The sequence below is a fragment of the Microcebus murinus genome, chromosome 25 (genome assembly GCF_040939455.1).
Source record: "Microcebus murinus isolate Inina chromosome 25, M.murinus_Inina_mat1.0, whole genome shotgun sequence".
In the NCBI taxonomy this organism is placed as follows: Eukaryota; Metazoa; Chordata; class Mammalia; order Primates; family Cheirogaleidae; genus Microcebus; species Microcebus murinus.
Window position 1 is genome coordinate 18623266 of NC_134128.1, and position 27093 is coordinate 18650358.

The window sequence follows — 27093 nt, forward strand, 5'->3', positions numbered from 1 at the left end:
GCTAAATTTTTAAAAGGAATAGAGTAAAATAATGTAATGAGTATTTGACTCGAAATTCTTCAAATGGTCTCTTCCTGAAAGGTAATTAAAAATGCTGACCCATGTTGCAGTAGTAATTGAGAGTAAGAGAGTTAAGATGACAGAAGACACATTTCATGACTCAAGTTGGAGACTTGAAATCATAAACAGACTTTGAGGTGCAAATTTAGAGAGAAATTTGGAGAGATCTAAACTTTTTTTTTTTAAAGACCTAATCTTCCATCTTATTTGTTGTTTAGGCTTTTGATTCAAGAAACCCAGAGACGTGAGAAAAAAATAACATTGTGCTTTTATTTTTTTCTAGTAAAATATACAACATTGATAACTTTTCTCATTAAATATACCTTTGTAATCATCCTGATTTACATGAGTGGTGCTAAATTACATGATTTACACGGTTTGACACAGGAAGGACGCATTTTTGAGGTATATAAGAAGAAAAGGGATGTGAGTGCTATAGAAATGTTAAATCAATACCCTAAAGCATATGTTTAAGATGTGAGTCATAAATCTGCTACTGTGACCAGAACAACCCATATGAACATGATTCTGAAGAACTTGACCAGTTGCTGTTAAAACTGGTCAAGATGTGGAGAGGGTGTGGGCTTGTTCCAGTTCACTCCACCAGCACTTCTAGGAAAAGTGTTGTGATGACATGAGAACAGTAGATGGTAGAGGTTCTGCTCAGCCTCGATGAGTAAAGTGGGGCTGCATAGTTAGCTGTTTAGTGATGCGTCTAGTACTAGGTTTAATTTCAGACTGAGGAAGTCGGTTGGTGACCTCTAAAGAAATCCCCAAGCACCTGGCACTGGGAAGGACCCTCTGTTAAAGTGCTCTTTAAATACCATAAACAAACATCATACTGCAGCAGGGACTGGTAGAGGCAAGATTGATTAACCAGAGGCTGAAATCTCCATATCAGACACCCAAATTGATTAAACACCATTAAGATATCACACAGCAAGAACCATTTGGAAAAGAGATTACAGCAAAATAGATCACAAATTAATTTCATTATAGCTAAATACAGTGCTAGAAGATCATACATCCGGAGATTTGTATTTAATAGCACCTAGGTAAAACTATTACCTTGAAGAACACAAACCAGGAATGATCATAATCTAGTTTTGCTAGTGTTTGCTGAAACATTCTGTACAGTGGCTGGAAAGCAGCACCAGAGATGACATGGAATAAAAAAATTATTAATCTCAAGATTTTGAAAGAAGGGAAAAATTAGTGAAAGTGACATGCATCAAACCAATCAAGAGGCAGCGTTGAAGTCATCTCCATGTAGCTGTAAATTCAGGCTAAAGAACTTTTCCTGGTCGTGTATGGTTCGTTAGAGTCTGAAATCATCTAGATAATGACCTAGTTCTACCACTCACTCAGATCTCATCGAACCATAACACCACTGAAGTTTCAAGAATAAATTTCCTGGTTGCGTTCTTGTATTTATAACCCATTACCCTGATTATTTCAACTAATCCAGATTAAGTTGTTCACACCCATTCCAACATCTTAGAGGAAGACAGTCTTTTCATGTCACCCAATGGAAAGAAAGAATAGAGGAAGTAGGCTTTTCCTTTTATGATAGTTTTCTTAAAAGGAAGTAGTATTTCTCCAAGAGTTGTCATCAGGCGAAGGTCTTGGTGAGGACATCTTCATGCTGCTGCAGGTGAACTGTGCCAATTCCCACTGCGGGTACGGCCAAAGGGGGACGGCTCACGAGGCGGAGCTGTCATTGCAGCAGAGAAGAAACAAAATGACATTTTGACGAGATCAGAGCTTAGTTTCATCAAGAAGGGGCATACACTTCTCTTAGCTTAACCATAAATCACCTCTGGAAAGATAAGTTACCTGGAATAGGTTGGAGGGAAATGTATGTCACCACTAACAACTAACTAAATTCCAGGCATGATACGGTGAGACAAGTTCTTGAATTTGTCCTATTCGTAAGTAACTATCAGTTGGTTTTAGCTGTAGAGTTTACTTAATTAGAACTATTTACATGTAAAAATGATTTCAGCCTAGCAAACTGGTATCAAATAAGTAAACTGCGTTTTAATCAAAGCAGAATAGGAAGACAAACACAAGTGCAATTGCTCTTCTCATCAATTTTCTTTTCTTTTCTTTCTTTTTTTTTTTTTTTAGAGACAGGGTCTCACTCTGTCACCCAGGTTGCAGCATAGTTCACTGTAACCTCAAACTTCTGGGCTCAAGCAATCTGCCTGCCTCAGCCTCTCCAGTAGCTTAGACTACAGGCACATCCCACTACACTCAGATAATTGTTTTATTTTATTTTTTGTAGAGACGAGTGTCTCACTCTTGCTCAAGCTGGTCCCAAACTCCTGGCCTCATGCAATTCTCCCTCCTCAGCTTCCCAAAATGCTGGGATTACTGGAGTGAGCCAGCTTGCCCAGCCAGCTTTTACTTTTTTTGAGTATAAACCCTTTTTTTGAATGTGATATTGACATGTACACATACACAGCTCCACAAACAGTATTTTCTTCTGAAGGGATAGTCTAAAACTAGATTTTTAATTTTAGTTTATCTTTAAAGAATTAGACTGATAATAGGGGATAAACCCATTTGTTGGCACTTCAGGAGAAAACACACACACACACACACACACACACACACACACACACGAGAGAAAGAGCTATTACCTTGCAGGCCAGTTGCTTTTCAAACCTTGGAGAAACAAAAGACCATGGACCCATGTTCTGAGGTTCCTCCTGACTCCAGACAAGATCTATAAAAGAAGACATTCACTTCAGCACCTCAAGTAAACATATACAGACTGTCCCCAATCTCTGACGGTTCAACCTACAATTTTTTGACTTTACAGTAGTGTGAAAGCAATACGTTTTCAGTAGAAACCATACTTCAAGTACCCATACAACTATGTTGTTTTTCAATTTCAGTACAGTAATCAATAAGTTATATGAGATATTCAACACTCTATAATAAGATGGGCTTTGTGTGAGGGTTCCTTCCAGTTGCTCTGCATCCTCGTCAACAGTTGATATCATCAGTTTGTTTTGTTTTTTAGAGACAGGGTCTCACTCTGTAGCCCTGGGTGGAGTGCAGTGGTGTCATCATAGCCCACTGCAGCCTTCAACTCCAGGGCTCAAGCGATCCTCCTGCCTCAGCCTCCTGAGTAGCTGGGACTACATTCACATGCCACCATGCCCAGCCTTACTGTGGAGTTTTGAGAGTTCTTTAAATATCTTAGATAGTCCTTTGTCAGATATGTATTTGCAAATATTTTCTCCCAGTTTGTGGCTTTTCTTTTTACTTTCTTTACAACGCCTTTCATGATGTGAAAGTTTCTCATTTTGATAAAGTCCAACTTTTCTTTTATGGAGTATGCTTTTGGTGTCATATCTAAGAACTTTTTGCCTAAGGTCAAAAAGATTTTTCTCCTGTTTTTTTCTAGAAGTTTTATAGTTTTACATTTTATATTTAGGTTTACAATCAATTTTGAGTTAACTTCTGTGTAAGGTGCATACAGACACCCAATATCCTAGCCTCCAACCCCATTTGTTGAAAGGTTCGTCTTTTAGAATTATACTGTATTTCTCATAAATGATGTTATAGCATTAAAACCTCCCAAACTCTCAAGAAATCAGTGGTGTTAGATGAACGACTATCAGATGGGGGACACCAAGAGAGGCTGTGGAGACACTGGCTCTAGTCGTACTTTTTTTCATATCCTCAGGTTCCATGAGATTTAATTTTCTAGTAATCCCATGGCCCCACCACGTCTTGTCATCTGAAAGAGTTTGAGTGGGTTTTGGGTGTCTGAAAACCAGAGGACCCTAACGAGGACGAGGCCTTACCTTTAACGTGTTTGTACTTGCTCATCTCTTGCTGCAAAGAATCCAGCGGGAAAGGGCAGAGTTCCTCTATTCGGATGATGGCAAAGTCGCCCTTCTTGGCCCCCAGAGATTCCCTCTGCTTTGCCAGGGCGTAGAAATGTTTGCCGGAGCAGAACACGAGGGTCTTAACACTGTCAGGGAGAAAGGGGGGGCAGTGGGGTAGGGCAGAAATCATTAAAGGGAGAATTGTATCAGAAGAAAGAGGAAACGATCAGACTGAAATGCCTCTGCCTCGCTAAGGAAGCGGTGAGGGGCCCTGCGGCTGGGTTCAGTCGCATGCTATGCCCTGGCGACCCTTCTTTAGCGACACACGCCTCTGACATTCACTCTTCCACGCACACTGTAGCCCCCACGCCACCGACTTAAAGGACTTCTGTCCAGAGAAAGGAGATTTCCGTCACTTTGGATTCCTGAACATGAACTAATTCTCCCACGGATTAAATTTCTGCCACAGAGTGTGAAGGCAGAGGATCCGCATCACGTTACTTGTTTGGATCCACAGATGAATCACCAATGACCGGCTTGAATGTCGTTCCCGGTGCCATTTCCTGAAGAGCTGACACAGCCGCCTAAAGGGAGAAGGAGCCACACGTCTAGCAACAGCAGGAAAGAGCTGATGCTTCCACACGGATAGGAGGTTGTCACCAGAGTGTCAGAATTCTAGCCTAACCCTGCACATCAACACAGGTGCTAATAAACACAGTGTCTCTCCAAAAAAATATCAGTTTTGTATACTTCGGAGTGGAACTATGTTTCTGAGGTCACGTAACATCGCCTTTTGTCTGGTGCCACAAAAGTTTAAGAATCATAAAATTTCAGTTTGATCACACAACTTTATTGTCAATAAAAAATAAGCTTCAGTTTCTTGGAATTGGAAACATTTTAATAGAATTTATATTGTAAACCAAAACAGCTAAGCCAGGGCAATTATTTTATTTATTTATTTTTTTGTGAGACAGAGTCTCGCTTTGTTGCCCAGGCTAGAGTGAGTGCCATGGCGTCAGCCTAGCTCACAGCAACCTCAAACTCCTGGGCTCAAGCGATCCTCCTGCCTCAGCCTCCCGAGTAGCTGGGAGTACAGGCATGCGCCACCATGCCCGGCTAATTTTTTTTCTATATATATATATTAGTTGGCCAATTAATTTCTTTCTATTTATAATAGAGACGGGGTCTCGATCTTGCTCAGGCTGGTTTTGAACTCTTGACCTCGAACAATCCTCCCGTCTTGGCCTCCCAGAGTGCTAAGATTACAGGCATGAGCCACCGTGCCCAGCCCGGGCAATTACTTTTGTTTGATGTTTTTTAGACTATCATTTGTAAGTGAAACCCAGTACAACTAGGAACAATACATGTTTATTTCTATGAAGAAAAGAAATTTGGTTAACTAGCTCAATTTAAATAAATACTTGCTGCAAAGACTCATGAGGCCACCTCCAAATGCATGAGGTTGCTCGCAGAAACACCAGTGAGAGGAAATCAGGAGACCACCACAAATGGACCACTGCCACTGCACAGACCTTGGGAAGTCCTGGATACTGACTGGATATTGACTACAGCCAGGCATAGGATGAGTCAAGTAAGGCACCCACAGTACAAAGTCTAAGGAGGCGCTGACTCTAGGGCCATGAAGGTGCTGGCCCTGAGAATGGGTCCTTCCTCTGCATGCTAGGAACTGCTTAAAACAGGTGGCAGCAAAATCACCTGCAGCTTTCTTCAATCCCAGAGATAGGCTCTAAAACCTTTGGGAGCAGCACAAGATATTCTTGAACAGCCAAATTCTAAATGTCTTACTACTGCATCTCAGCAGTTGCAGCCAAATACCTTAATTTTTTTAATGCTAGTCCTAATTAAAACTCTCATATCAACCTGAAAATAATTGTAGCAGATGGGATAAACAGATGCTCAATAGTATTAATTTTTTTTTTTTTTTGAGACAGTCTCACTCTGTTGCCCGGGCTAGAGTGCCGTGGCTTCAGCTTAGCTCACAGCAACCTCAAACTCCTGGGCTCAAGCGATCCTCCTGCCTCAGCCTCCCGAGTAGCTGGGACTACAGGCATGCGCCACCATGCCAGGCTAATTTTTTCTACATATTTTTAGTTGGCCAATTATCAATAGTATTAATTATCTTGAATGCTTCCACTTGAAAACTAGCATATTTTTGTGATTTGAAAATGTATTGTGCACTTAACACTTAAACAAGTAAACCAAGAAGAAATGTACCCTTGGTACGAACTGTAGCAATAGCTGTATTGTTACAATATTTGTTTATTGAAACACGAGTCTACCTGTGATAAATCATTTAATGGGAAAAAATCTTAATAAAGGACCATCAATAATACCATTTATTTTCATCAAAACATTTTAAATTCCCCAACTTGCTACTACCAACATAGTAGTGTTTAGACTATTTGGACTTTAAAACTTTTTCTAACATGTTATTTCTGCTCAGGCTAGGATACCGATACCCAATGTGATAGTATCTGCTATCCCTGTCTTTTGTTAAAATGGAAACAAAAAGCTAACTATATTTCCAGGTAGTATTAAAAGGTTTAAAAAAAAAAGGAAGCATCAAAGTCAATTAAAACTCTAAAGATGCTTCTGTAATTTAGAAATATAATTAGAGGCAGAAAACAGAGAAAAATGGAGTACAAAGAATGACAGGAAGAGAAAGGTTGACAAGCCAGCTTTTCCCACTTACAGGGAGCCTGAGTAACATCTTCGGAGAAGCGACAATGAGGGGTTTTCTGAAGTTCCGGACCATCTGTCTTCTGAGCAAGTGGAAATACTGCGCGGGGGTCGTGGGGTGAACCACGAACATGTTCACGGTGTCTCCGTCCACCCCCTCCTCTCTGCTGTCACACATCTGGGAGGGAAACGAGAAGATCATCTATCTCAGTCACAGTGACAACAGGCTAGCCAAAGGGAAATGTGAGCTCGTCCTCGATCTAGTAAGAGACATTTCTCTCCAGCACAGAAAAATACCAGAAGGCAAATTTATGAACTGTGAAGTGCTAACCGAAGGGGAGTTCACTATCGACCCAATCTGTGACTGCAAGAATGATCTGGAAACAGACTCTTAAAAATACAGATTCTCAGCCGGGCGCGGTGGCTCACACCCATAATCCTAGCACTCTGGGAGGCCAAGGCAGGAGGATCGCTTGAGCTCAGGAGTTCGAGACCAGCCTGAGCAAGAGTGAGACCCCCGTCTCTACTAAAAATAGAAAAAATTAGCCAGGCGTGGTGGTGCATGCCTGTAGTGCCAGCTACTCACTCAAATGGGTGAGGCAGGAGGATCACTTGAGCCTAAGAGTTTGAGGCTGCAGTGAGCTAGGCTGATGCAACAGAGTGAGACTCTGCCTCAAAAAACAAAATAAAAGTAAATGAATAAAAAATAAAGTTCCCTCGGGGATTATAATGCACAGCCTGGTATGAGAACTGCAGATCTTTGTCAACACAGTAACCCCTTTAATTGCCATAAAACTGTGATACCTGGGCCAGGTGCGGTGGCTCACGCCTGTAATCCTAGCACTCAGGGAGGCTGAGGCCGGAGGATCGCTCAAGATCAGGAGTTCGAAACAAGCCTGAGCAAGAGAGACCCCATCTCTACCAAAAATAGAAATAAATTAATGGCCAACTAAAAATACATAGAAAAAATTAGCCGGGCATGGTGGCACATGCCTGTAGTCCCAGCTACTCAGGAGGCTGAGGCAGGAGGATCACTTGAGCCCAGGAGTTTGAGGTTGCTGTGAGGTAGGCTGATGCCACAGCACTCTAGCCCAGGAAACAGAGTGAGACTGTCTCAATTAAAAAAAAAAGAAAAAAACCGTGATAGCTGAAGCATTGTTTCCAAGGAATACTGACATTGCATCAAGTCTGTTTCATTCAAACCCTACAATGTGTTACAGTTTAAGGTGGGCATCAGGCTATCACCTGGGAAGCAGGACAGTTTCCTGGACTCTAGAAGGCATTCAACATACCTGCAAGAAACGCTCTATGCGACAAGATGAATGATCCGGTCCTGCCCCATCGTAGCCATGTGGGAGGAGAATGACAATGCCACTCTGTAGGAGCCACTTGGCCTCCCCTGGAAAATCAGAAGGTGAAGAGTGAGAACTCTCTGACGCAGGAACAAAACAGTCGACGTGACTCGGATGGTGAAACCAATGTCTGTCTGCTGCCAGCCCCCACAAACCGTTTTCCCTAAGTGTACTTTCTAGAACTCTTACACCATACTTAGTGGGGAAATATCCACTTGGCTGGGTGAAAACCTACAACGGCGCGTGTCCTGGGCTTCAGCAAGTGGAAGACAAACTCAAAGGTGAATGCCTGGCTTCCTGGCCAGCACGTGCCACTCTAACTTCACGGCAGGCGCAGCTCTGAGAAGAATGGGCGGATCCCACCTTCCTCACAGCCCAGCTGACAACACGGGCCACTGTCCTCAAAGAGAGGGCAGTGGAATGCTGTAGAACGGTCTCTGGACATGTCAAAAGTCCAGTCTCCCCAGAACTTCACCTTCTCACAACTAAAAATGTTACAGGGAAACACAACTACAGGAGAGAGATTTGAGGCATATATACTCAAAACCTTATACTGGGCACCTCCACAAAATGGGATTGAGGGTCTCAGGAGAGACTTTGACTTCACAGATTCCAAGTTTTTACAGGAAGCAGGTACTGCTTTGTAAAACCTGAATGTGCCTGGATCACGGGGGACAGGTTTTCAACCCCCCCCCACCCCGACTCCAGGGCATAGTCGCTGAGAGGCACCCACCCTCCTGCTGACGGACAACTGGGATGCTCTTCCCGGGACCTCATTAAACTGACAGCTGCCAGGCCTCAGTGGGTCCCCAACTGCCTGGAGGGGCCAGAGCACACAGGAGCGTCGTAAGCAACAGTGGCCCCTTTTCATCTGTGTGTCCCCGTGAGGCTGGGGCCGTGCGTCCATCACCCACCCAAGTGCCAACACCAACCTCCAGAGATGAATGTGTCAAAGACGATCTGGGCGCCATTGAAGAAATCACCAAACTGAGCCTCCCAGATGGGCAGCAACTTTGGGCTTTCAATGCTCATTCCATACTCAAATCCCAGCACGGCCTCTTCCGACAGGGGGCTGTTGCTGACCTATTCCCAAGGAAGAGGACCAAATGCTGTCATGCAAGGGGATGATATCTGAACAGAGCCTGCAAAGGCTCTGTACAAGCAGAGCATCTGTACAAGCATCTGTACAGAGAGCATCTGTACAAGCCTCTCCAAGGGAGGAGGGGTGCAGAGGGAAACTTAGCTTTCATTTATCACCACATTCCTTTCAGAAAGGGGACTGCTATATTTGAATATGGTTTGTTTGCGCCCTCCAAACCTCATGCTGAAATGTGGTTCCCAGTGTTGGAGGTAGGGACTAATGGGAAATGTTTGGGCCATGGGGGCAGAGCCCTTCTGAAAAGATTGGTTAGTTCCCATGAGAGGTGGTTTCTTTTTTGTTTGTTTGTTTTTGAGACGGAGTCTCACTCTGTTGCCCAGGCTAGAGTGAGTGCCATGGCGTCAGCCTAGCTCACAGCAACCTCAGACTCCTGGGCTCAAGCAATCCTACTGCCTCAGCCTCCCAAGTAGCTGGGACTACAGGCATGTGCCACCACGCCCGGCTAATTTTTTCTATATATATTAGTTGGCCAATTAATTTATTTCTATTTATAGTAGAGATGGGGGTCTCGCTCTTGCTCAGGCTGGTTTCGAACTCCTGACCTCAAGCAATCCGCCCGCCTTGGCCTCCCAGAGTGCCAGGATTACAGGCATGAGCCACCGTGTCCGGCCGAAAGGTGGTTTCCTAAAAAGAGTCAGCACCTCCCTCCCACCTTACTTCCTCTCTCGCCTTGTGATCTGCACGCACTGGTTGCTTAAACTTCAGTCCAGTGAAGTTATTTGCAGTTCCCTGAGTATGTTGGATTCTCTCACTTCATAGCTCTTATATGTACCCTGTGTCCACCTAGCATGCTTATCCCACACTTATTAGACTATACAACCCCTATCATCCTTCAAGCCCAAGCTCAGCTTTGGCTTCTCCCAAGCACTCCCCAGCCTTCTCCTTTGTACCTACTGTACTTTGTGTGCACTTTTTTTTTAAATAAATACCTTATTGTCTTGAATTTTTTAATATTTTTATTTATTCCAAAAGAGTAAGTTATAAATATATATAACGTACAACATGAGAGTATCCATTTTAAGTGTAGGGAGAGAGGACAAACAAAGATTGGGACATAGAACAGAGTTTGGGGAAAGACACACCCTCACTTATCATGGAGGCGGCCACGGCCTCTGCCCTCCTAAAACCCATCACTGACAAGGGAACGCTGGTCAGTTATACAATTCAGTGCAGACTGGGAAAGCAGACCCTATTCAGGAGGCTGTGGCTGCTCTCAGTACCAAGATCAGGCAGGAGCTTCTCCTGGGGTACTCATATAAAGGACTTGGTGTTAGATAATAAGTGAAATCTTGGACAGCATCCTCATAACAGATACAAGGCTTTGAAGTGGGGCATTTAAAATGGCAGCATTCAAAACTGATAGTAAGTCTCAAATCGCAATTCCGTGAAAGCTTCCTCTGAGGTAGGGGGAATACTAAACATTTCCATGTCTAGTTCATCCCTCTGACTCGATCCAGAGGTGGATGTTAGACTCACTGAAAGGGAAGATGAGCTCTATGTCTGTTAAGTAACCTTCCTGGAGTCTGGCCTTTGTCAAGTGAATCTTCTATCGGGTTATTAGCGAACTCAAGATCATATTCTCCAGCTAATGGAGACAGCAGGAAGATGACACGCCTGCAAACTTACCTTCAAGAGTAAGTTATTTTCATAAACATCATGTCCAAGGCACTACAGTAACTGCTGAGAGATAGAAGGAAAAGGCGCCAGCCCTGAAGACACTAAAGAGAGGGGCACAGAGACCGGCACCCCCGGACGCTGGACTATGCATGTGTACACATCACGCCACTCGGCTTAGGGAATGCGGAGGAAGCAAGTTATTTGTTTGTTTGTTTAAAGTAGAGAAGATCCTAGCACTCTGGGAGGCCAAGGCAGGCAGATCGCTAAAGATCAGGAGTTCGAGACCAGCCTAAGCAAGAGCGAGACCCCGTCTCTACTAAAAATAGAAAGAAATTAATTAGCCAACTAAAAATATATAGAAAAAATTAGCCGGGCATGGTGGCGCATGCCTGTAGTCCCAGCTACTCGGGAGGCTGAGGCAGGAGGATTGCTTGAGCCCAGGAGTTTGAGGTTGCTGTGAACTAGGCTGATGCCACGGCACTCTAGCCTGGGCAATAGAGTGAGACTCTGTCTCAAAATAAAGTAGGGAAGAAATATTGACTTATTATCCACACCTTTGACTAACTTTAATGAATCACAGCAATTTGCAGATTATCACGTCCATTTTGAATTGATGAAATGCACATCCATTTGACATTGACATGGCTACACACAAGTCACCAGAGTAAGAAAGCTCCAGGCTACTCTCAAGTCTGTTACTTCCATTCCAAATTTACAGACCTACATCCATCGTCTGCCCACTCAGCACCCCTGTATTTCAAAAAGTGTAGGACTCAAAGTTGCCAAATTCTATTCTAGTTGTTTTAAGGATCTTGGAGCCGTCACCATCGGCACTTGGATTTCACAATTGCTGCTGTAACATCCTACCTCTAGAAACCCCTTCTGATCAGGATCCATGTGGTTCAGAGGGAGGTAGGTGTCATCAGTCTCCTGGCAAACCACCATTGCATGCCTTTGACTAAAAGTTCCACGGCCAACGTCTTGGCCACTCAGCCGGATGTTAAAACCTTGAGCAAGCAAGCAAGAAAAAAAAATATCCAGATTCCCATGAATAGCCTAATAAGAAGAAATATGACTCCAAATTCTTATATATCACATTAATCCTGAGAATTCTCCTTAGGATAACAGTCTCCTTATTAAAATATACTGTCCTAGATTCGAAAGTCTATAGTCAAGGTGAGATAGTGTAAGAATTAGAGTCCTCATTTGCACTACACTTTCTAGAGAAAAATATCTCTCCAGGGGTCTTGAAACTTTTTAAACAGGGGGCCAGTTCACTGTCCCTCAGACCGTTGGAGGGCTGGACTATAGTTTAAAAAAAACTATGAACAAATTCCTATGCAGACTGCACATATCTTATTTTGAAGTAAAAAACCAAACGGGCAAAAAACACTCACATGTGGCCCTCGGGCCATAGTTTGAGACGCCTGCTCCAGTGCATCCAGAACTGAGCCCTTTGCTTGCCAGGTATAAGTGTCCTATAGTCCCTGATGGAGGTTGTCAACATGACTTGTACTACAATTAAGTCATACTGTCAGGTAACAGAAGTTAATCTAACTTGTTCCAGAACCTCTCTAGCCAGGAGGTAGATGTAATTCAAAAAACCGCAGAGGTCATAGGTACCAAACGTCTTTTAAAGCATTCTCCACCCGCTGTGCAGCTAAATAGAAAGTTCTCACCTTCAGCAAGTAAGGAGCCCAAGGCAAGAGCTTCAGCCGTGGCCCAGTCCAACTTTGTCCCCTCTGTCATTTTCTCCATCCTAGACTGTAAAATTGAAGGGAAGGAAAACAGAAACTTTTAAGAGTCCCTATCACATTGAGTTCAAAAAATTTAATGCAACAGGCTGGGTGAGATGGCTCACACCTGTAATCCTAGCACTCTGGGAGGCCGAGGTGGGCAGATCGTTTGAGCTCAGGAGTTTGAGACCAGCCTGAGCAAGAGCGAGACTCCATCTCTAGTAAAAATAGAAAGAAATTAATTGGCCAACTAAAAATATATATAGAAAAAATTAGCCAGGCATGGTAGCACATGCCTGTAGTCCCAGCTACTCGGGAGGCTGAGGCAGGAAGATTGCTCAAGCCCAGGAGTTAGAGGTTGCTGTGAGCTGGGCTGATGCCACAGCACTCTGGCCTGGGCAACAGAGTGAGACTCTGTCTCAAAAAAATAAAATAAAATAAAAAAAATTAATGCAACAAATGTTAAATATCAAAAACATAAGGTTGGGGCTGGGCGCGGTGGCTCACACCTGTAATCCTAGCACTTTAGGAGGCCGAGGCAGGTAGATCGTTTGAGCTCACGAGTTTGAGACCAGCCTAAGCAAGAGTGAGACCCTGTCTCTACCAAAAATAGAAAAAATTAGCTCAACATGGTGGCGCATGCCTGTAGTCCCAGCTACTCGAGAGGCTGAGGCAGAAGGATTGCTTGAGCCCAGGAGTTTGAGGTTGCTGTGAATACCATGGCACTCTAGCCTGGGCAACAAAGTGAGACTCTATCTCACAAAAAAACCAACAACATAAAGTTGAATAAAAACAAAGAGCACGGACAGCTACATTGGAGTATGATAGCAATTACATACAGTTTTAAAACAGGCAAAACAAACATGCACTTTAGGTTATAATGGATACCTCCATGGACGCTTGAGGACATGGAATTAGGCAGTGTATGTGGGGACTGTATTTATAATATCCTATTTCTTAGGCTGGGTGATCAGTACATAGTTTACTGTATAATAATAGTCTCTATACCTATTGCAAAAACTTTAGAAAAACAAAGTTAGCATTTTAAAATAATGCAGAAGGGGCTGGGCTGGGCATGGTGGCTCACACCTGTAATCCTGGCACTCTGGGAGACCGAGGTGGGAGGACTGATTGAGCTAAGGAGTTCAAGACCAGCCTGAGCAAGAGTGAGACCCCTGTCTCTACAAAAAAACAGAAAAATTAGCCAGGTGTCATGGTGTGTGCCTGTAGTCCCAGCTTCCTGGGAGGCTGAGGCAGGAGGATTCCTTGAACCCAGGAGTCTGAGGTTGCTGTGAGCTAGGCTGATGCCATGGCACTCTACCCAGGGGGACAGAGCAAGACTCTGTCTCAAAAAATAAAATAAAATAATGCAGAGGACCAAGTTCCTTCATTCAAGCTTAAGGAAGACAAAGACCTTTAACTCTTTGCTCTCTTGGTTTTAGCATTAAAAGTCCCATGTTCCAGAAAGCCCCTAAGACCCAGGCAAACCAGCATGGTTTGTCATCCTATATCTAACATAGGACAGTATGTAAAACTTTAGCATGTTTAAGAGTCTACATGGTTATTTTCAGGGTATATGTGTTGCTTTTTGTTTCTTTTATTTAAGCCACCTGAAAGAATTAAAGTATCTTTCACTCACTGGTTGGAAAAATCAGAACAGACTTTCTTGTATTTCTGTATTTTTTATAATGTGCGTGTATTCCGTGTACATGTCATGTATTAAACATACATTAATACATGGAGGAGACATAAAATTTGCAAAAATCGGATTGACTATTAATTGACTATCAGTACCAAACAACACTAGGATCAGTCCCTAGAACCTAATGGCACACAATAAATACTTGTCAAATAAATTGGCCAACCAAAAAGTCAGGACCAACATCAATTCCTTTGTCGAGCAAGAAGGAAAAGCAGTGACAGGTGATTTCAATGCTCCCCACCTGAACATACATCTTTAGGAGGTGACTGTGCACCTGAAGCTCCTCCGGCACCTCCACGGACTTTGCCCCAATAAACCGCAGCAGGTCGAGGGGCACACCTGTGTTCCAGGTGGTGACCCGCGCTTCCGGCTGAACCAGGTCCCTCCAGTGAGCTTGCAGGTTGGTGGCAGGGGGGCTGTAGTGGGTCACGTTGGTTAAGTGGTTATTTAACTTGGCATAGTAGGAGGATTTTATTTCAGACACCTCCTCCTGGGCCATGAGTCCACTGGCAGTAAGGTGTTCTGCGTATGTGTCTGGGATGCTCTTTCGGGCTCTGTCCAAGAAAAATGGAAAAAAAAAAAAAAATCAATCTGACCTGTAAAAATCCAAGAGATAGTCATTGTCAAAGACATTATAGAGTGTCATCACTATAAAAAGGCATTCAGGAAACGTTTTGGAACTAGATAGGGATGGCGGTTGCACAACATTGTGAATGTAATAAATGCCACTGAATTGTCCATTTAAAATAGTCAATTTTACATTATGTGACTGGTACCTTCAATAAGGTAATAAAATAAACATTTTGAAGCGATAGGCGTTAAAAAGAAATAAATAAAATAACAATCGAGTAAATAAATAAAGGCACTCACGAGTAACAGCCACATCCAGGCAAGCAAGAGAAAACACATTTATATTTATAAGCTTTTGTCTACATCCAGGTGGAAATAGTTAGTAGCATTTTCCTATGAATTGGGAAATCCTGACAGTTATTTCCGAGACTGACCAACACTGTCTACCCAATCAGCACCTTCTTCATTTTGGAAAAGATGGAACCCAAGGTTGTTGGCATCTGGTTCAGGTTGCTCTAACTATCCTTAAACTACAATAGCCAGCACCTGGGTATTACAACAACATTAGTTCTACTTGACATTTGCATAATACTTTAATCTAGAAAGCCTGTTCCCCTATGTTATCATATTTCATCCTGACAAAAGTGAGATGTGAGCAGGATAGATGTTTTTAAATGAGGCCCTGAGCCTCATTGACTCATTCAGCTGCTAAATTCAGAGCTAAGCAGAAAACGAAGATTACTTCTTCCTGTAAAATGTCCTCAAGTTTATTACTCTGCTTTAGTTTGTATCTCTGAGAAAATAAAGGGCGGCATCTGTTTTACTTTCATATCTAGAAAGGAAATTGCAAAGTAATGCCTTCTCACTCCATCACATTAACCTTCTGAATCAGCACTGTCCAACTAAAATAAATTGCAATACATATGTGCAATTAAAAAATTTCTGGCAGTCACATTAGAAAAAGTAAAAAGAGCTGGGCGTGGTGGCTCACGCCTGTAATCGTAGCACTCTGGGAGGCCAAGGCAGGCGGATCGCTTGAGGTCAGGAGTTTGAGATCAACCTGAGCAACAGCGAGACCACATCTCTACTAAAAATAGAAAAAATAAGCTGGGCATTGTGGCGCATGCCTGTAGTTTCAGCTACTCAGTGGGCTGAGGCAGGAGGATCCCTTGAGCCCAGGAGTTTGAGGTTGCAGGGAGCTGAATGACGATGAGATGCAGACGATGCCACTGCACTCCACCCAGGGAGATAGAGTGAGACTCTGTCTCAAAAACTTAAAAAAAAAAAATAAAAAAAACGGTGGAATTAATTTCAATGATATATTTGATTATGTCAATATATCCAAAATATTGTCATTTCAATACCTAATCGATATAAAAGTTACTGGGCTATCTCATATGTGTGTTTATATTTTACACACTAAGTCTTGGAAATCTGGTGTGCTCATCACCCTTACAGCACACCAATCAGGACCAGCCACATTTTAAGTGCTCAATAGCCACTTAACAGCTAGTGGCTTCCACACTGGACCGTGCAGTTCTGAACATTCGTTAAAATCTCTTGTGTTACCTCTAGCCCAGGCAAAAAGCAGGTCTACATCTGTGGTTTGTGGAAGTGAATCATGGAGGTTCTATTTCTGATCCTGCCAACACCATAATAAGAAGCTTTGGGCAAGGCTCTACCCAAGTCCTCCTCCTGCAGCCATCCCATCTGCTGACTTGTTAAGTTGCCCTTTCTCTGTGCAACGAGGAAATATGTAGAGTGTGAAGAATATAGGGTGCTCCCCTGGGACCCATGGGGTGACAATCCCAGTTTGCCCAGGGCTGTCTCAGCTTTAGCACTGAAAGTTTCACGTCCTAGGCAAACCAGGGAAGCTGGTCATCCTACTTGACAATGTCTATTAAAATTAATAATGCAGGCCAGGTGCGGTCACTCATGCCTGTAATCCTAGCACTCTGGGAGGCCGAGGCAGGTGGATTGCTCGAGGTCAGGATTTTGAAACCAGCCTGAGCAAAAGTGAGACCCCATCTCTACTATAAATAGAAAGAAATTAATTGAAACTAATATATATAGAAAAAATTAGCTGGGCATGGTGGCACATGCTGGTAGTCCCAGCTACAAGGGAGGCTGAGGCTGCAGGATTGCTTGAGCCCAGGAGTTTAAGGTTGCTGTGAGCTAGGCTGACACCATGGCACTCACTCTAGCCTGGGCAACAAAGCGAGATTGTGTCTCAAAAAAAATTAAAAACATAATAAATAAATAAATAAATAATAAAAATAATGCAGGCACTCTGGAGGAAAGAGGGTATAACAAAGGAAGGTTTGCAATTGTACCTGATGATTTTGTACATGACTGGGTTGGTGAAGAAAGGCTCATCCAGCTCATTGTGGCCCCACTGCCTGTAGCAGAACAAATCAACAATCACATCCTTGCGGAATCGGCGCTGGTATTCGAAAGCCAGTCGTGCTGCACGGACCACTTCCTCTGGGCTATCTCCATTGACATGGATGATGGCACAGCCCACAAGCTTCCCTGAAGTAGGGAAGACCACGGTGAAGCAGGACAATTAACCCAGAATAATATTAGCCCCCCCACGTTTTGCTGCCCAGTCCTCGCAGGGAGACTGGTTGGTAAGAATCCAAGCTTTGTAGACCAACTAAAAAGTTCCAGGTCCATGACTTATTGTGTGACTTTGGTAAGGTTATGATCTCCGTCTGCTTATCTATAAAACTGGAATTACATCTACCTCTTGGTGACGTTGTAGAGGTTAATGAATTAACGCCTATAAAATGTTCATGCTTAACAGAGCCTGTGCCTAATAGTTAATATTTATTTTGTTACTGTTATTATTATTATCTTCTTTTCCTGAGATAAAAGGGTCATTAAAGGATGCAGCCTAGAAAAAGATAAACTTAGGCCGGGGGTGGTGTCTCATGCCTGTAATCCTAGCACTCTGGGAGGCCAAGGCAGGAGGATCACTTGAGCTCAGGAGTTTGAGACCAGAGAGAGAGAGAGAGCAAGAGCAAGAGAGAGACCCTGTCTCTACTAAAAACAGAAAAAAGTAGCTGGGTGTAGTGGCACATGCCTGTAGTCCCAGCTACTTGGGAGGCTGAGGCAGGAGAATTGCTTGAGCCCAGGAGTGTGAGGTTGCAGTGAACTATAATGATGCCACTGCATTTTAGCCTGGGCCACAGAGTAAGATACTGTCTCAAAAAAAAGGGGGAGAGGGGGGATAAACAGTGAGGCGCATTGTTCTGCATGAACTAGGGGTTTCTCTTGGAATTCCCTGTTTTGACCCAGCAGTATCAACTCCTCCCCGTGTGACATACCAATATCACTGCAGTACAAAGAAGACCTTCCTCTTTCTGCTGGGGTGGTATAACCCAGCTGGTTATTGACGATCAGATGGACACTCCCACCAATTCTGAAATGTGGGAGATTGGATAGCGTGAATGTTTCTGGAACAATCCCTTGACCGCAGAAAGAAGCATCTCCATGAACCTAAATCATGGGGGGAGAAAAGAGAAGAGGATATAAGGGATTAAGAAATTTAGGTTTTCTTTCAGATGGGAATAAACTGTTTCCCCATAGTAACAGGAATATAAACCATGCATACTCTTCCCCTGCCTTCCTAAAAACATGAGGGTTACAGGATTTCCTAGAACGGGTAGGCTGATCTCAAAAGCGACTTTCAAAGATGCTAGATCGGTCCTTCTCCTCTTGCAGTCACCGTCAGTTAACCCGCTCCTTCTACACCACATCATCACCGATACTCATCATGTAAGCAAACATTCTGGTAGCACCATAGAAGGAAAAGCTGTTGGATGCAAAGAGAAAATCAGCTCTAAGAAATCTTGCGCAGAAAACAGCCTGTGAGACACAAGGAACAGGGCACAGCTTTGCACTCTTTCTTTGACCTCACCTCCTGAAAAGAGACTACGTGGCTCACGTCCCCTAATCCTCGATGCCACTGTGAACATAAAGGAAAGTGACGTGATGGCAAAGAAGAGGAGGTGTGGGAGAAAAATATCTCATATATGTAAGTGGAAAGAGGGTTTGCAGAAAAGCAAAATATTATTATGAGAGAATATCTCAAATGTTCTATCCTTCTAGAACATTTGAAGTCACTATATTACAATACCATCACAAAACCTGATAGACTAGGTGGTAGGGAAAGGAAAAAAATTTTTTATGTTAGAGATGGGGTCTCACTATGTTGCCCAGGCTTGCCTCAAACTCCTGGGCTCAAGCAATCCTCCAACCCTTAGCCTCCCAAGTAGCTGAGATTATAGGCAAGTGCCACTGCACCCAGAGGAAAATTGTTTTTATGTTTAAAGCAAATAATGAAGGAATTGTGATCTTAGAAGATTTAGGCTGGATGTGACAGCTTACACCTGTAATCTTAGCACTCTGGGAGGCCGAAGCAGGAAGATTGCTTGAGGTCAGGAGTTTAAGACCAGCCTGAGCAAGAGGGAGACCCCATCTCTACTAAAAAAAAAAAAAAAATAGCGGTGGCTCAAGCCTGTAATCCTAGCACTCTGGGAGGCCGAGGTGGGCGCATGATTTGAGCTCAGGAGTTCAAGACCAGCCTGAGCAAGAGTGAGACCCCATCTCTACTAAAAATAGAAAGAAATTAATTGGCCAACTAAAAATATATAGAAAAATTAGCTTGGCATGGTGGTGCATGCTTATAGTGCCAGCTATTCAGGAGGCTGAGGCTGGAGGATTGCTCGAGCCCAGGAGTTTGAGGTTGCTGTGAGCTAGGCTGATGTCACAGCACTCTAGCCCAGACAACAGAGTGAGACTCTATCTCCAAAAAAATAGAAAAATTAGCCGGGCGTCATCACGTGCACCTGTAGTCCCAGCTACTAGGGAGGCTGAGGCAGGAGGATCATTTCAGCCCAGGAGTTTGAGGTTTCAGTGAGCTATGATGATGCCACCATACTCTATCCAGCGTTACAGAGTGAGACTCTGTCTCAATTTAAAAAAAAATCTTAGAAGAAAGAATCTCTACTGGCTTCATGCTGACATGCTATTATCATAAGCAGCCAAAACACTGAACTGAATAAAATGATCTGATATGCCCTACCTTAAGGCAACCACTGTGGCTTAGAGAACAAGAAGAAATAGACTTGAATATGAATGAAGAAAGAACACTTGGAAGTAGGTTTTTTTTTTAAATGTCTTTGAAAATGTCCTGAAAAGTGTCATTTTTACATAAGTAGAATACTCTGGCCTAAGAAACGAAGCACTCTCACCTAAGGGAAATTTCCAGTCTACACTTTCCCAACCTACAGGTAGACTGACATTTTGGAGGACTGACACCTACGAATAGTGTACCTTGCATTATTTCCACAGCATTGTGGGTTATTTCCATTAATCCACCCAACAACCAAGTTGCAGAGTCAGGTTAAGGAAAACACTACTGTTCTTTTCACAGGTGAGGAAGCCAACGTTCAGAAAGAATATACAGAGCACATGACTTAGGCTAGACCTTCTATGATGCATCTATTCTTTTTACTGACTTCCCCATTCCCCCAAGTCTTTCACCTGGGTCAGGAAACTTATATCCACATGTTCTCATGAATCCTCAGAACACTATGAGGAATCTGCTAATATCCCTATTTTACCTACAAGACTCAGAAGACTTCAGTAATAGAACCAAGCAGGCCCAACTGGAAGGCAGCAGAGCCAGGATTTGAACTTGGGTCTTTTGCCTTCCAGAGCCCTGCAAAGTCCAGTACTCAGCTTCTGCAGGGTCAAGGGGTTCCTGACAGCTGAATACTCCTCACCCTTTGGTGTCCTTGCTCTGAGACTTCTTGCAGGGCAATGATGTAGAGGAGATAAGTACAGCAAGGAAGAGAGATGTTTGCCTCTTCCACATTTTTTTAAAAATGCTATAGCAGGCCGGGCACGGTGGCTCACGCCTATAATCCCAGCTCTCTGGGAGGCCGAGGCGGGCGGATTGCTCGAGGTCAGGAGTTCAAAACCAGCCTGAGCAAGAGTGAGACCCCGTCTCTACTATAAATACAAAGAAATTAATTGGCTAACTGATATATATATAAAAAAAATTAGCCGGGCATCGTGGCACATGCCTGTAGTCCCAGCTACTCGGGAGGCTGAGGCAGTAGGATCGCTTAAGCCCAGGAGATTGAGGTTGCTGTGAGCTAGGCTGACGCCACGGCACTCACTCTAGCCTGGACAACAAAGCGAGACTCTGTCTCAAAAAAAAAAAAAAAATGCTATAGCAATCTTTGCTTTAAAATACTAAAAAAAAAAAAAAAAAAAAAAAAATGCTATAGCAGAGGTGCAGAGGCATTGTTCGTGGTCTGATGAGAACATATCTGTTTGCAACTTGCCTTGTTTTATCACAGTCTTAGGACTCTTGCCACTAAAGCATGTGTGTATCATGTGCTGACTTTATTTTCCTTCTTGGGTCAAAAGAAACCACTCTACTGATAAAGCTTTGCGGGAGGAGGCCGGGCGCGGTTGCTCACGCCTGTAATCCTAGCACTCTGGGATGCCAAGGCAGGTGGATTGCTCAAGGTCAGGAGTTCAAAACCAGCCTGACCAAGAGCGAGACCCTGTCTCTACTATAAAAATAGAAAGAAATTAATTGGCCAACTAAAAATATATAGAAAAAATTAGCTGGGCATGGTGGCGCATGCCTGTAGTCCCAGCTACTTGGGAGGCTGAGGCAGGAGGATTGCTTGAGCCCAGGAGTTTGAGGTTGCTATGAACTAGGCTGATGCCATGGCACTCACTCTAGCCTGGGCAATAAAGCGAGACTCTGTCTCAAAAAAAAAAAAAAAAAAAAGCTTTGTGGGAGGAAAGGTCCTTAAACTCAACGAATACTGGGGGAGGCAGAAGGAGTCAGCCAGATGCAGGAGGGAGATCTTGACACACGCACAGAAGATCTAGCTGAGATAAACAGAAGACAGGCAGAAAACGTAGCATCGGAAATCTTACCCACTGTGATTTTATAGGCTCCGAATTTAGAGTTTCCACATGAAATCTGAACTGTGTACTCGAGCAAGGCAAGACATGTCCAGACATAGCAGGACAAAATATTTTTGGAAACAAAGTAGACAAAGGAGGGCAGTTTCTCATCATTTTAAAGAAAATGTCATTTTCACCTCTTAAATTCAGAAGTCCATCTTAAGACCAGCGCAATATACTGGGTAAATGTGAATGACTGAAATAGTTTAGAGTATCACGGATTAAGTGACAGAGAAAGAGAATGGCCCCAGTGAGTTGAAGATTTCTATTTAGAAATATCAAAGCATAATCAAATCCAAGTCTGCCTACCCCAACTTTATTTGCTATAAGTTTCTGGCCCATGAAAGATTAACATAAATAGGATAATGTGGCTATCTGTACACTTAGCAGAATATTCTACTGCCATATATATAAATATATATATATATGTGTGTATGTATATTTCTATGAGGTTTGAAGACTCCATTACTGTTATCTGGATTAATTATACCCCCAGCAGTTAAAGGTTCATGTTTAAATGAATGCTTATAGAAGAAAACGTGACCCAGCGCTCAAACCTCATGTTGGGTTACCAAAAATTGGCGGGCGGGGATAGATGAAGAAAGAGCCATGCTAATAATTCATATTATTTGCCTTAATGCCAAAGGCAGACAAAGAAAACCACACTCCTGCAGCCTTGTTAGATATACGGATACCATGGAGCTCTCCTAGAGGCTGCACTTGCAGAGAAGTAATGACATCTGTCCTCTCAGAAGTTGCAGCTATGCCAGCCAGTATCGCTCAATTAATTTACAACGTGAGAAAGGAAAAATGCAGTGGAAACCTCAGGCTAAAGCCAAGGTACTTGAAGACTAGATCTCGTATCTGCCATTAATTTTATTTTTTTTTATTTATTTTTTTTTTCCCTAACCGAAAGAAGGGTTGTACCCATAATTTTAAAAATGAGCCCGGAATCTTCTTTTCCCAAAAGGTCATCTCAGTTTCACCTTGAACATCCGCAATCACCCGTCAGCTTCCCAACCTCCGGCCTCACGTCCTAAAGCACCAAGTACCTGCAGGCAAATGACTTTGTCCCCAGGCTGCGCCGAGCTGTCGGGAGAGTAGTCCCCGTCCTGTCGAGACTGCTGCCGGCCACGGGTCTTCCCCACGGCCACGGGGTTCACAGCTTCCAGGTGTGAGGGGTTGGGTAGCATCGTCACGTGGAGCGGATGGTGCGCGCCGAAGTCCAGGTCCACGGAGGAGGTCAGGTGAGACAGGACATCTCCAGCGGCTGAGAAATTCTCCGGAAATTCGCTTAAGCCTCGCATTTTGCGGAACATCAGCTGTTACAAATGAACATGCAGGGAAAACATGTCTTTTATCACAATGGAGACTAGGGAAGTAGAGTTGGTTAGTGTAAATCATACAATAAAAGAACCTCCATGCAATAGTTTTATAACTATTATAACCATGCGTTATTTAAAGATAGGCACAGTGGCCGGGCGAGGTGGCTCACGCCTGGAAGGAATCCTAGCACTCTGGGAGGCCGAGGCGGGAGGATCGTTTGAGCTCAGGAGTTTGAAACCAGCCCCCGTCTCTACTATAAAAAATAGAAAGAAATTAATTGTCCAACTAATATATATAGAAAAAAATTTAGTTGGGAATGGTGGCACATGCCTGTAGTCCCAGCTACTCAGGAGGCTGAGGCGGGAGGATTGCTTGAGCCCAGGAGTTTGAGGTTGCTGTGAGCTAGGCTGATGCCATGGCACTCACTCTAGCCTAGGCAACAAAGTGAGACTCTGTCTCAAAAAAAATAAAAAAATAAAAAAAATAAAGGTAGGCACAGACTTGTAGCTGCTTTAAGAAGGATCTAACATAAGGCAAATAGCAAGTAACCTCTGTCATGCGACAAGTAAAAAAACGTTGTAAAAATATGCCTGTTGGAATATATTTTCCAAAAATCCTTTGTATTAATTTCATTAAAGGTAGAGAGGAGGCTCATGCCTATAATTCCAGCACTCTGGGAGGCTGAGACAGGAGGATCACTTTGAGCTCAGGAGTTCCAAACCAACCTGAGCAAGAGCAAAATCCCCGTCTCTACTAAAAATAGAAAAATTAGCTGGGCATGGTGGCATGCGCCTGTAGTCCCAGCTACATAGGAGGCTGAAGCAGGAGGATCGCTTTGAGCAATATATTCAGATATTTAAAAATCAGCCTAATTACCAGTTCTATCTCATTAAGGTCTATTGATTAACTAAGCTATCTCCTGGACCAGCTGCTCGTATGCTCAGGTGGCTTTCTAAAAACAACGACCACCGTTGGTTTTATTCTGTCACAGTCAGTTGTGCAGCGCTGGTGAGAAACACGGAATGTCACCTTACCTCTGGAGGGAACTGCAGAAGGCCTGTCAGCAAATTCAGCCTGCCTCTGTGGGGCATCCCGATGACGACATCGGTGATCCCAGCATAGGCCGACATCTTCAGCAGCTCGTGGAAAAAGCCCATCATGCTTTCAGCCCCTTCCCCTCCGTATCGCTTCACTGTGGCAAACTTGGTGGCCAAAAAGTGGTCAAACTCCTGCGGAGCATCACGTGAGACGCGTGAGACTGCTGGAAGGAAGCGAACTCCTCGGGGGGAGGCAGACAAGTTTGCGTGCGTGTGAGAAGACCCCACACCACCACGCAGCTGTGACAGGGCCCCTTCACGGCACACCGTAGAGGGACATAAGTAACACGGGACGTAGCGGGAAAGCTCTGCTTAGGACGCCAGACAGCAGGATGGGCTGCAGAGAGAACAACCCCTGGGGTGGAATAACTTGCCCCAAGGTAAGCCCTTAGAGAGTGTATTCTTCCGGACCAGGGGCCAGGCCCTAGATTTCTGCTGCCTTTCCCGGTATGTCAGTTTTAGCCATGGCTCTACAGCAATGTGTGATCGGGGCTACAAGCTCTGCAACGATCCAAACTACTGGGAAGAGGCTTCTTGTCATCTTGACATGCCTGAGTCCTGATCCTAGCCCTGACGGAGATTTGGTCCCGTTAATTTGTATTGAGGCCGGGTGCAGTGGCTCACGCCTGCAATCCCAGCACTCTGGGAGGCTGAGGAGAGAGGATCCCTTGAAGTTTAAGACCAGCCTGAGCAAGAGCGAGACCCCATCTCTACTAAAAATAGAAAAAATTAGCCGAGTGTGGTGGCACATGCCTGTAGTCCCAGCTATTTGGGAGGCTGAGGCAGGAGGATTGCTTAAGCCCAGGAGTTGGAGGTTGCTGCGAGCTAGGCTGACACCACTGCACTAAGCTTGGGTGACAGAGTGAGACTCTGTCTCAAAAAAAAAATTATATCGAGAGCCTCTTCTGTGCATAATCTTTTGATCACTTCAGGTAAGTTCTTAAGAAATAAGATCTTAAGAAGTAAGAAGAGTGAGTAGACAAATACATAAGAATTATTTTGACTCTGAGGAGAACCACCAGTAGCTTGACTGCTTGGCAATCTATTTTTTTCTACTTAGAATAAAGTGTTCTGTGTCATATCGTCGGCTGTGTTAAGGCAATGGAGGGAGGGGGTAAGTTCGGAGAGTTAATGGCTTAATTCCCTCTCCTCAATACTTATATATCTTCGTAGGCAATGAGCTGACCTATGCCATTGGTGTTAGATGCAAATTTTATACCTGAGACTCTAGCATTAGCTTTGACAGATATTTTCGTTCCTCCGTGGTAAATGTCTCCTTTTTCAGTTCCTCAAACCGCCTGGCAAACCAATCTTTCTCCTCCTGGCTCTGAAGTTGGGAGGTTTCAATAGAGATCTGCCCACAGTAGATTTCGTTGAGATAGGCTAATACTTCCTCAAGCGAGGCCTCTTCCTTCCCCATGTTCAATAATCCTATGAAATGGAATCAAAGGCATCATTTTTTAAAGTTATCAACCATGTAGCAAATTAATTCTGGAACATACAAAAATAATTAATTCAGAGCACTCTGTTCTTAATAACTTGGGTCATTATTAATGCTTATCTGGATTTTTCTAAAGGTACAACTGAAAATATGGTCAAAGGCCATGAAGTAGTAAAAGTAGGAGGAGAAAAAAAAACTTTCTTCACAAGGACAGATCCCTGCTGCTTTATGCTAAGTTTTGATTCTACAGTGATTTCAATCTAAAAATTAAAACCTATCTTTCATCCACTTTGTAGCTATAAAGCCTACTTCCTATTTTTATCCTTTATTTATGGGAAATATTTCCCAAAATCTTAAAGTCTTATCAATAATATCCATTATTAAACAGTTGGTCCCAATGTGGATTTAAACACAGATTAATATTAATAGCAAAGAAACATTTTAAGGTAAAAGGAAATCTCCCTGAACTGTATCCAAAGAAAGGGAAGGTTTGCACCTGTCATTAGCTCAGCATCAGTTATCAGTCACGTGCTAATCCTACAACCGGAACTTAACAATCCAATGTTTACTTTATAGTGCTTGTTATTTCTTATGATAGATCTTAGATCTTAGATACTGATTGACTGATCAACTTATAAAATTGCTTTGCATGTTGCATAACCTCTCTCTGCTTCACTTTTTAATCTATAAAGCAGAGGCCATCAATACACCTCAGGGGGGAGCTATGAAGATTAAATGAGGTTAGAAACAGCCCAAGTGTCCATCCATGGATGAGAGAATAAGCAAATGAGGTACAGCCATACAGTGGAATATTATTCAACTGCATAAAGCAGTGAAGTGCTGATTCATGCTACAACACGGATGAACCTTACAAACATCACGCTAACGTCAAAGGAGCCAGACACAAAAGATCAGCTATAGCATGATCCCACTTATATGAAGTGTCCAGAAAGGGCAATGCCATAGAGACAGAAAGTAGATTAGTGGTCGCCAGGGATTGAGGGGAGGGCAGAATTGGGAGGAACTGCCTAATGGGTATGGGGTTTCTCATGCAAAAGTCAGGAGAGAAATAATGAAGAACTAGAAGCAATACCCTTAATGTTTGAGCAGGACAGGTATATGAGAAATGTTTAGGATGTGGAATTGATGGCACTTGGTGATGAACACTGTACAGGGGAGGAAGGAGCTAAGGAGCACACCCCAGTCCCTAATTCGGGCTACGTAAGGAATGATGGCATTATAGGGAATATAGAATAGGGACAAGAACTCTGGGAGGCCGAGGCAGGCAGATCACTAAAGGTCAGGAGTTCAAAACCAGCCTGAGCAAGAGTGAGACCTGTCTCTACTAAAAATAGAAAAAAATTAATTGGCCAACTAAAAATATATAGAAAAAATTAGCCAGGCATGGTGGTGCATGCCTGTAGTCCCAGCTACTCAAGAGGCTGAGGCAGGAGGATTGCTTGAGCCCAGGAGTTTGAGGTTGCTGTGA

At 43.5% G+C, this 27093-nt stretch overlaps 1 protein-coding gene across 1 annotated transcript in view; it reads right to left on the minus strand.

Moving 5' to 3' along the window:
• Nucleotides 1-309: 309 nt before the first annotated feature.
• The window catches only part of DHTKD1 (dehydrogenase E1 and transketolase domain containing 1), a 37226-nt gene continuing 10442 nt past the window's right edge, over nucleotides 310-27093 (minus strand). Inside the window, exons 3-17 of the mRNA XM_012740339.3 lie at nucleotides 25383-25594; nucleotides 24101-24295; nucleotides 22793-23062; nucleotides 18071-18242; nucleotides 17075-17273; nucleotides 14413-14725; nucleotides 12413-12497; nucleotides 11601-11740; nucleotides 8890-9040; nucleotides 7898-8004; nucleotides 6619-6783; nucleotides 4407-4489; nucleotides 3882-4051; nucleotides 2706-2791; nucleotides 310-1774 (exon numbers count right to left, since the gene is read on the minus strand). Of these exons, the coding sequence (XP_012595793.1) occupies nucleotides 1673-1774; nucleotides 2706-2791; nucleotides 3882-4051; nucleotides 4407-4489; nucleotides 6619-6783; nucleotides 7898-8004; nucleotides 8890-9040; nucleotides 11601-11740; nucleotides 12413-12497; nucleotides 14413-14725; nucleotides 17075-17273; nucleotides 18071-18242; nucleotides 22793-23062; nucleotides 24101-24295; nucleotides 25383-25594 (2450 nt within the window). The 3' untranslated portion in view covers nucleotides 310-1672. The remainder of the gene's footprint in view (nucleotides 1775-2705; nucleotides 2792-3881; nucleotides 4052-4406; nucleotides 4490-6618; nucleotides 6784-7897; nucleotides 8005-8889; nucleotides 9041-11600; nucleotides 11741-12412; nucleotides 12498-14412; nucleotides 14726-17074; nucleotides 17274-18070; nucleotides 18243-22792; nucleotides 23063-24100; nucleotides 24296-25382; nucleotides 25595-27093) is intronic.